The following is a 10,879-nucleotide window of genomic DNA, read 5'->3' as shown; positions in this document are numbered from 1 at the left end:
ACAAGTCTTCCGCCATTTTATAGATTACCCAAGAGTGTAATCTGTGTTGTTTATGCTTCGGGGAAAGTGTGTGTATACTTTGTGCTTCTTTCTAAAATGATTAAAATAATTTACATTTTGGGGTGAACTAAACCTTTAAGCACAAATCTCCAGTCACCACATTCATGCATTTGTATGAGAGCACTGCAGTTCACGTTGGTGCGCCCAGGAAAAACACACAAAACACAAAACTTTCTTCTCTGAGGTTAATATATCCATTCTGAGACAGTCAGGATTATACAGCCTAGAAAATGTGCAAATAGTACTCCGTTTATAATTACTTTCGGTTGGAACTTAAAAAAAAAAAAAAGTAGCTTAATATGGCTTTAGAACAGCATCAGGTTTACTAATTATTTCCATGTGTTTTGAAGGGGTCAATAAACTCTAAACTATGAGAGAGAGAGAGAGAGAGAGAGAGAGAGAGAGAGCAAAATAAGAGTCAGACTTAAAAGAGCACATAGCTATTGTGCTCGGGACCCATTCCTGAAATTAGCTTAGGGCCCCCAAATCAGTAAGTCTTGCGCTGGCTTTGATTGTTGATGAGAGAATAACTCAGATAAGTGCAGCCTTACATGAACATGCCTACATTAGAAGTCAGCTCATGATTTAACTTGGTATTCTCTGATCTGTCGATTATCTGTGAAGCTTTGGCACCGAACGAACAAAACAATGCAGTGTGAGAACAATTACTGAAAGACATTCTCTGTGAAAACAGTCTTTTCAAGAACAAAAACAGCTTTAACAACTCGGTTGCACTGAAAGAGCAGCTCAATATCTTAGAATGGATCTCTTTTTCTTCCTGTTTTGTGTCTCTGTGTAGAGTTGTGTCTCCTCCCTCATCTCTTCTTCAACTGTGAAATGCAGGAAGTGTCTGATCTAGCGACGCATCAGTGTTAAAACAGTCTGTTAATGTGTCAGTATGGGCTCCAGTGCACTGCCTCTCATGATCTGTGAGTATTTCACTATTTTCTGTTTTTAATTAAGTGTTCAGCTGAAGGAAAATAGTTGTGCTGTGTGTAGGTGGATCTATGAATCTGGCTGTTCATCGTGTTCTTTATTGTTCAGATCAATGTGATGATGCGTTACGTGTGGATCAGACACAGAGTTTCAGATAACTTTTATATATGCTGCTTGTGGAAGATGGAGGACATGTGCTTTTGCTTGGTGTTGTTGAAATAGACTCAGAGTGTGCATTAGAAATATTGGGTATGTCCAGTGCTTTAAGTGGCCCAAAAGAGGTGCCGGTACTCTATTATAGCATATATATATATATATATAGTGTTTTTTATATATATAATTGTGTAGCGGAGTATTTTTTTGTACACAGTGCCGCGAACTGTCAATCACTCCTGTACGCGTGCATCATTGTCCTCCTCGCAGCTGCAGCAACTTGCGCTCTCTTCATCAAGCTTTAAAACAAAAAGGGGATAAAAAGGTTGTATTGTCTTTGTGCATTTAGATTATTTTGATAAATGAATATCTAAATTTGTGCCTAGCCGCCTACGGTATTTTTTTTAGAACTTAGAAAAAAGATCCTGCAGCCGGCGGGGGCTGGTTGCAGAACGACTCAACCTCCGCAGACAGTTTTTTATGTTTATCAGACAATAACTACTCAAGATTTTGCTTTAGTATAATTTTCGGGACAATTAGGGCCATATTCGGGATTCGGGACAACAGTTTCGATTTCGGGACTGTCCGGAATTTTTCGGGACATCTGGTCACCCTGCCTGAAAGAGCTACTGTATTACTTCATTAGTTTGCGTCTGACCTGCAGCGATATGGCGGGGTGTCAGCCAGCGAGTCATCTGATTTTGACTGGTTTGTTGTAGTACTCAGAATCTGAAGCCAGGAGAGCATATTAAGTGTTGTTCACTATATTTGAATTTTTGTGCGCGTTTCACAAATTCTCTCCTGCCACGTAAAGTTGTTACTGACAGCGACAAAAGCAACGCATGCGCTTCTCCCTTGTAAAAGTCATGGGTGTGTGGGTGATGTAGTCTCTGCTCTCGGTGGGATGAATTAGGAAGCTTACATTGTGAAGGGCGCTCTGAAAAACGGCAGCACTGGCAAAGGATTAAAACCTCTATTAAAACAGATGTCCAAATGAGCGTACCGGTACGCTAAAAGCACGGTCCTGGCGCACGGAGAGGTGGCGGTACGCTCAAGAGCTATATTTGGAAGTGGCGGTACTGAGTACCGGTGCGTACCGGCCCACTTAAAGCACTGGGTATGTCACATTTATTGTCAATTTAATGTGCCAAAACCCTGACTCTGCATATCACTAACATTACAGAATAGACTCAGGCTCGCTACATAACCATAAAACTATATAAAATATAACTACATTATATTCAGGATCACCAATAACATAGTCAGTACCTTTAATAGTGTCTGTAACTGCCTATGAATATTTGGTGCTTAAATGTGTGCTTCAATGAATGCTAGAAGTTTAAATTTAAAAAATCATTTTTCTCTATTTAACATCAACTTACAATAGTGAAAGACTTATTCCCTCGGGGTAGATTGCATATTTTCTTGCCTAGGATGTTGTGCTTGTGCTCCTTATTAATAATCATCTTGTTTGTAGTCGCTCAAACTGTTTACTACTGGGGTGCCTCAAGGCTCAGTTCTTGGACCCCTTCTCTTTTTTTGTCTACATGGCATCATTAAATTCTGTCCGTCAGAAACATGGCTTTTGATATCGCTGCTATACTGATGACACTCAACTCTTCCTCTCATTCCATTATGTTGATTCGACGGTAGCTCCTCGCATCTCTGCTTGTCTAACAGACATTTCTTGCTAAATGAAGGACCATCACCTTCAACTCAACCTTGCCAAGACAGAACTGCTTGTGGTTTCAGCAAACCCATCGTTTCATCACAAATTCACCATCCAATTTGGCACATCAACCATAACAGCCAGAAACCTTGGAGTTATGATTGTTGATCAGATAACATTCTCAGACCTCATTGTTAAAACTGTCCGGTCCTGCAGATTTGCTTTATTCAGCATTAAGAAGATCAAGCCCTTTCTTTCTGAACATGCTGCACAACTCCTTGTTCAAGCTCTTGTTCTGTCCAGGCTGGACTATTGCAATGCTCTCTTGGCAGGTCTTATAGCCAGTTCTATCAAACCTTTACAATCCAGACATAATCCAGAATGCAGCAGCAAGATTCATTTTTAATGAACCAATCTATCACTTGTATATCATTGCTCTTTTGTTGATTTTTTTTTTTTTTTTTTGCTTCATTGTCATCATTTGTAAGTCGCTTTGGATAAAAGTGTCTGATAATCACTAAATGTAAATGTAATGTAAATGTACATTGTTAATTTTTGCTGTCCATCTGTTGTGTCTGTATCTTGGTAACTTGTGTGCGTGTGTGTGTATTTTAGATATTTTTTTTGTATTATTATAATTTGGCTTCATTGTAAGTCAATATGGTTTAGGTGTTTGTTTGAATGTTTGTTAATGTGGTTGGTTATGGTGGTTTGCAGCCATATCTCCCTGCAGCCCAAGACTGGTCACCCACTGAAGCTGAGCAGGGTTGAGCTGGTCAGTAGCGGGATGGGAGACTCCTGGGAAACTGGGTTGCTGCTGGAAGAGGTGCTAGTGAGGCCATGGGGTGCTCCTGTGACCCTGTGGTCTGTGTGGGTCCTAACGCCCCGTTGTAGTGATGGGGACACTGTACAGTCAACAAGCACCGTCCTTCAAATGAGACATTAAACTGAGGACCTGACACTCTGTGATCATTAAAAATCCCACTGACAAATTCACCCACTGACCCCTACTGATTGGCTCTGTCTGTCTATCCACCAGTAAGCTGGTGTGCGTTGGGTCTTTTGCCGCACTATGGCTGCCCCCTCATGATGTAGACCGTTTTGAGAGCTTAGAAAAGATGTATATAAATTATTATTTGGTTGTGTACCATTTCTTTGTCTAGATCTACATTGGTGTTGCTTAGTTTAGGAGCTGGGGATTTGGTAGAGATGGCGTTTATTTTGGGTGGTTCTTTTATTAACTTATCTTTGCTGAGGGTGTATTATGTTGGGTGGGCTGAAGTAGTTAAAGCACATTTTGTTAGTTGTTTGGTTGGTTTGGATTGTTTAACCCTTATGCGATCTTCGTTTGGGGTGTACATTCATGGTCTTTGGGGTGTCTAGAGATCCCAGTCTACAAAATGTAATTTTGTAACAGAATAATTATTTAAAAAAATATAATAATAAAATAATTATTCTCAAGTTTTTTTTTTTTTTCAGTTGACTTCATATCTACATATTCTACAAATTCATTTTTGTTAAAGTTTAGAAATTTTTGTCCTGAAAAAAAAAACTATTATAATAAAATATTTTCAATAATGTTACAGAATGATTATAGAAATCAAACCTGAACAAGATGTTACAAAGAGAAAAGTTGGAGATTTTAGAGTTTATCATTTATTTCAATAATCAATTTTTCATATAATGCTACAAATTTAATCTACACTTCAGTAACTGTAAGAGAACAAAAATGTACAGTAAAATATTACATATAGAGTACCAATACAGAAATCTGGGTCTTTTAGTGAAGTTTACATAAAAACCTGTTTGAAATATATATAAATGTATATATTAAGTTTTTGTTTGTTTTTTTGTCTTTTATTGGGAAAAAAATATATATTTTATATATATATATATATATATATATATATATATATGTGTGTGTGTGTGTGTGTGTGTGTGTGTGTGTGTGTATCCATATTACAGTGAGTCTATATTAAACTGTTGACCCTTGTTCTCTCCTCTGCAGTTCGCTCTTTCATATTGGATATTAACTTCTTGGCTAAATCCTGACTGATGACGATCCATTCTTTCTTATTAGTTCATAGTTGATCACAATTTGTGGGCTTCTGCTTGTCCCCTCACCTTTTGAGGACTGACCACAGGTTCTCTATGGGACTGAGATCTGGGGAGTTGCTGGCCACGTATGTAAAATGTAAATGTAATGATCTTCGAGTCCAGAAATCCTTGAACAACCATCCAACTACCAGGTGAAGGAAATCCTGAACTCGCGGCGATGGTGTGCACGGCTGGAATACCTGGTGGACTGGGTGGGGTATGGACCAGAGGAACATCCCTGGGTGGCCTGGGACAACATTCTAGACCCCATGCTTCTTGAAGAGTTCCATTGACAACATCCTTATCGTTCCACACCCAGAGGCTGTGGTCAACCTTGTCGTCGCGCCAGGAGCTCTCCTGACCTCTCACTACTAACCTGTCTTTCCAATGTCCTCAGATATCCCCACGATAATCTCATGTGACACACTTATGCTGACTCTCCATGTATTTATCTCCAGACCTTTGGAAGTTATACTGTGAACAACTCTACAACACCTAGTCACATTACCACTTAAAAAAACTCTTCACTTGCACTAAACCCTCCATCTCCATAGTGGTTTGTGACACTATTATAGGCTACATTTTTTATTTTTTTATTTTTACCAGCACTGATAGTTTAGAATCAGTATTTAACTGAATATCTTTGATTATCTTCATGAGCGCTGTCTCTGAGCTGTGATGTCGTCAGACACCGGATTGAAAATTGCTCAGGTTTCATTTATGAAGAGAACTCAAAACAAGCAGAAACACTTAAAGAGAGAGCACTTTACTGTCTGACATCACACTGGTGGATGAGAATACACTCATGTGTTGTATGTTGTGAATCTCAGAGGTTGAAAGTGCTTCTCTGGGCAGCAGTGAATCATCAGTGAATCGACTCTCGTATCGGTTCATGAGTCCGGTGACGTCATTGTGTGTGTTGATGTTAAATGATGGAGAATCTCCAGCATCACTTCTCATGATGAGCTTCAAAACACAGAAAAACACTTTCAGTTCAAACTCTAGACATGTTTCAGTGATCTGCATTGTGTTGAATGAATGGAAATGCTTCATATCTGTGTTTTTTCTGTTTTTAGTGCTGATGTCCTTCATCCACGCTGGACTCACTCAAGGTACTGTGCTGTACTGCACTACATCTGATTTATTAAACTAATGTGAATTGTGTTGTAATACTTTATTTGTCTACATGGATCATATGAGGATCCCACATTTGTCTCTTTGCTGATGATTTATGTCTATATTTTTCTGTCATTCACCTTCTCCCAGAATCATTCATCTGTGCAGCTCCTCATTCTGATAAAACACTGATAAATATTAATAAAAAAAGGTTTAAATGTTAGTTTGTTGCAAAGATGTACAATAATTAATGACTCTTTGTAATTAAGGCTAATGTTCAGTTCAGGGTCATTTAAGATGCCAAATGATCGAATTAATAAATAAATAAGATTGTATAAATTCGCCTCTGTCACACAAGGTTTTTTTTAAGGGTATCCAAGTCCATGTAACCGTGTGCACTTTAACACAAACAACATAAATAATTTTGAAAACAAAGGAACTGAAGTTTACACAGATAACAAAGTAAAATGCAAACAGGTGTGATGATCATATTAATTGTCAGTGTAACTACGTAAAGAGAGCAGGAAACTAGAACAAAGACAACAGGAAATTAAACAAAACCAACTAAAAGTCAATTAAACTTGCCCAGAGGGAGTTTTTTATAACATAAAGCTAAATGAGTCATCGAGTGATCATTGCAGTCATCTAGTGGCAATAGTTGAAATGTCATGTTTTATTATTTACTGGCAGCAATCTACCACTAAACCAACATAGACTCATTGTCCATGTTATCTCCATGAAGAAAAGTTTGAATGTATATCAAAGATAAATAGAAAAATAAAATAAAATTAATAAACCTATTCAAAAATATATTCTATTCATGCAAAAAAAAAAAAAAAAAAAACACTGCACAGTGTATATATATATACCTGTTGATGTGTAAAATAATTTTTAAAAAGCTAGCGTTGTTTTTTAAAAAAATATTCTGTCTTCTTTTCTAGGTGTTTTTTTGTCTAACTTGTTTGATTGCTTACATTGTTTTCATTTGTAAGTGGCTTTGGACAAAAACTTCTGCTAAATAATTAAATGCTAATGTAGATGCTTTATTGAAACCTCTGACTGAAAACAGTCTCATCTACCGACCAGAACAAGAACTGTTCAATAATGTTTTAATAACTTTCTCATTTCAAAATACAACTACAAAAAAAAAAGGAATAAAACAGTTGGCATTTATTTTAACTTTTATCTTATCATAACTATTTTTAAATATAACGGCATCAGTATCAGCTATATTAAGTCAGATTTTCAGTTCAGAGTTAAGAGTGTTTTCTTCTCTTCACAGATTTCTCCAGATCTACACTGATTGTGACTCCAGACGATACAGTGTTCACTGGAGAGACAGTCAATCTGACGTGTGTTATTCAGTCTTATTACAGTGACTGGAGATATGAGTGGTATAAAAGAAACACAAACATTCAAGTGTCACAGACGTCTGATCGTTACACTGTAAACGGAGACACTCTCACTATCAGAGGAGTAATTACATCTGATCAGGATCAGTACACATGTGGAGGACGGAGAGATGGAACACCAGACTCATCGCAATTAAGCTCTGTTTCTCTCTCTGTGAAGGGTGAGTTGAATATCATTTTCCTCCTGAACTCTCTCTAGGTAACACTACAATAAAGATTCTGTACATGGATAATAATGTACTAACAGTTAAATTAATACTTCAACACAAACTCATGACCAGTGAAGACGTACAAACTATTAATCAATCAAGAGCATCTTAACTATGACTGAAATCATGTGGATTCATGAAGAACACAGTATTAACTACATGTTAGTACATGTTTGATAGTTAATGCATCAACGCTTAGGGGTTCACTAAAAGGAATAGGAAATATTTTGTAAAAAACTATTTAATATTGTTATAATTTAAATGATTGGCATCTGCAGAATCATCATAAACATTACTGGACGACACATATACATGTGGGATTTTCCAGAAAAAGTGTAATCACCACACATGGAGGCACTTAGTCCCACACAGTGCTGACCGATAGGGCAGGCAAGTGCTGGACACACAAGTGCTGGACATCAACAGTGCTGGAGGAACCCAGGGTTCTGAACTGAGGAACTCACCTGAGGGGATTAGCGCACACATCCAGTACGTGGAGTGGAATGGTGCAGAAAGTCGATTGACGCCGAGCAGGTCCTTACTGGCCAAAAGGGGCAAGTACCCCGGTAAGACACGGGCTCTACATGGAGATTATAAAATCTTGCAAATTTGTTAGGTGTTGCCCTGCCCGCAGCTCTACAGATGTCTGTTAGTGAGGTGCCATGTGCTAGCGCCCAGGAGTAGGCTACAGTCCTAGTTGAGTGAGCTTTCCCCCCATCAGGTCTTGAGCCTGATAAGCCAGGTCGATAGCATCCACTATCCAGTGGGAAAACATCTGCTTGGAGACAGCCTTTTGCTGGCCTCTGTAACAAACAAAGAGCTGGTCTGATATTCTTGATGTCTGTGCCTGCCCAGAATGTGAATGGCATGAAGCGATCTCAGATGGAGATGGCAAGTGAGATGCGACGGGAGCGTAGACCACCCTGATGGTTGATGTATGCTACAATCGCAGTGTTGTCCATACAGACCAGAACAAGCTTGCCTTTCAGCAGGGCCCTGAAGCGGTGCAGAGCAAGCCATACTGCTAGCAACTTTAGGCAATTGACATGCCACTGAAGTCAGGGTCCTGTCCAGGAACCTGACGCAGCATACCCGTTGCACATGGCACTCCAGCCCATGGCAGATGCATCTGTTAACACCACAACATGTCTGGACAATGGTTCAAGGGGAACACCAGCCTGTAGAAACAAGAGGTCAGTGTTGTAGTCCAGTCACAAACTGTCGAGTCTGAGTCGAGTCTCGAGTCCCAGTGTTCAAGTCCGAGTCCAAGTCCTAGTCACCAAAGAAGAGTCAGAGTCGAGTCCAAGTTGAGAACTGAGTTGGTAGGGATTGAAGTCCATTATATGAAGAAAACATCCTGAAATATTTTCCTTAAAAAACATAATTTATTTTCCACTGAAGAAAAAAAGCCATGGATATCCTGTATGGCATTGGAAGGAGTAAATGATTAGGAAATTTTCATTTTTGTGTGAACTAATCCTTTAACACTGTATTACAGAAATACACTCGGTGAAAAAAAGAAACGTGCCTTTTACAGGACACTGTATTTTAAAGATACTTAAAACATAAAAGTCAATACTATATGCTGAGAGAGAGAGAGAGAGAGAGAGAGAGAGAGAGAGAGAGAGAGAGCGTTTGTGTGTGAGTGACCGAGTGATTTAGCGTGAGTGCGTTTGTATGTGTTCAAGTGAATGTGTGTGTAACGGCACACGACTTGCCAGAAAGCAACGTGTAACGTTAGTCTGACATGTTTCTTGTCCAGGACACCACAGGATTTTAGGGATCAAAATTTTGTCATCCATCTGACAAAGTGACCATTGCAACAAACAAAAAAATAATGTAATCTGATCTGACACAGTGACTAGTAAGTTATCAACAGACAAAAAATTGTCTAATCTGAACCAGACATTAGACATCGTCGACCTCTGATGCCAAATTGTCAAACATTGCCCAACCCTAGCTTCTTCTGTTTATTATCATATATGCATTAGTCAATATATATATATATATATTTTTAAGCTAACTTTAGCCAATGGAAAGCATTTTACTTACTTTTTTTTTACAAAGTTCACGATCCGGGGCACGTCTTTCTGCATTTTCCAAATATGAACATTTAGTTCGCGAATCATGCACAAGGGTAAAGTGAGTAAAACACTAATAAATAATAATAAAAAAGGTTAAAATGTTAGTTTGTTGCAAAGATGTACAATAATGAATGACTCTGTGTAATTAAGGCTAATGTTCAGTTCATGGTCATTTTAGATGCCAAATGATGGAATGAATAAATACATAAATAAGATTGTATACGTTCGCCTCTATCAGACAAATTTTTTTTTTAAGGGTATCCAAGTCCATGTAACCGTGTGCACTTTTACACAAACAACAGCAAATAATCTTTGAAAACAAAGCAAAGAGAGCGAGCGGTAGCAGTGTCTGTGAGGGGAAAAAAATTGATCCCGGCTGGTCTTGGGCATGAAACCTAATATAATTTTTTTCTAACATATTTAGTCAAAAACAATGTGATGAATGCTCAAGTCCGATTTTATATATCCTCGAGTCCGAGTCCAAGTTCAAGTATGAGTCATCAGTCCGCGAGTCCAAGTCGAGTCACGAGTCCACAGAATGGAGTCTCGAGTGGGACTCGAGTCCGAGTCCAGGACAGTCATTCGGAGCGTGCCCTGTTGTCATGCCCATCTCAGGACTCAGTCCTGAAGCCAGTGCTGAAGCGGTCTCATATGAAGGAACTCGAGCAGTATGACTGCCCCTGTGGATGCCATATGCTCCAGGAGCCTCTGAAACTGTTTCAGTGGAACCACTCTCTTGCACTTGAATTAACAATTCAGCAGTGACTGCGCTCGCTCGTTCGTAAGTTGGGCGAAAGTGGCGACTGAGTCTATTTCCATACAGAGAAAGATATCCTCTGCACAGGGGAGAGTTTGCTCATTTCCCAGTTGACCCGAAGACCCAGATGGGTGAGGTGTCTGAGCACCAGATCCCTGTGATGGCACAACCGTGCTCGAGAGAGGTAGTTGAGAATACTGTATGGACACCTCGTTCCCTGAGAGGAGCCAGGGCTCCCTCTGCGACTTTTGGAAAGACGCAGAGAGAAAGGGCAAAATACATTCGAAAATGTGTTTTTGGCGTTAACATCTTGAATGGAAGTCTGTGAAGAGCTTGGATCAAAGCACCCGAGTCCAGGATTGTCCGTAACCCACCTGTTTTCTTGG

At 39.2% G+C, this 10,879-nt stretch overlaps 1 protein-coding gene across 1 annotated transcript in view; it reads left to right on the top strand.

Moving 5' to 3' along the window:
• The first annotated feature begins 511 nt into the window (after positions 1–511).
• LOC113105427 (basement membrane-specific heparan sulfate proteoglycan core protein-like) overlaps positions 512–10,879 on the top strand; it is a 31,660-nt gene continuing 21,292 nt past the window's right edge. Inside the window, exons 1-4 of the mRNA XM_026266487.1 lie at positions 512–550; positions 860–989; positions 5,992–6,027; positions 7,314–7,604. Coding sequence (XP_026122272.1) covers positions 959–989; positions 5,992–6,027; positions 7,314–7,604 — 358 coding nt within the window. The 5' untranslated portion in view covers positions 512–550; positions 860–958. The remainder of the gene's footprint in view (positions 551–859; positions 990–5,991; positions 6,028–7,313; positions 7,605–10,879) is intronic.

Source organism: Carassius auratus, chromosome 7 (assembly GCF_003368295.1).
Source record: "Carassius auratus strain Wakin chromosome 7, ASM336829v1, whole genome shotgun sequence".
Lineage (NCBI taxonomy): Eukaryota > Metazoa > Chordata > Actinopteri > Cypriniformes > Cyprinidae > Carassius > Carassius auratus.
The sequence above is the reverse complement of the archived record's forward strand: the minus strand, read 5'-3'. Positions and strand labels throughout refer to the sequence as shown.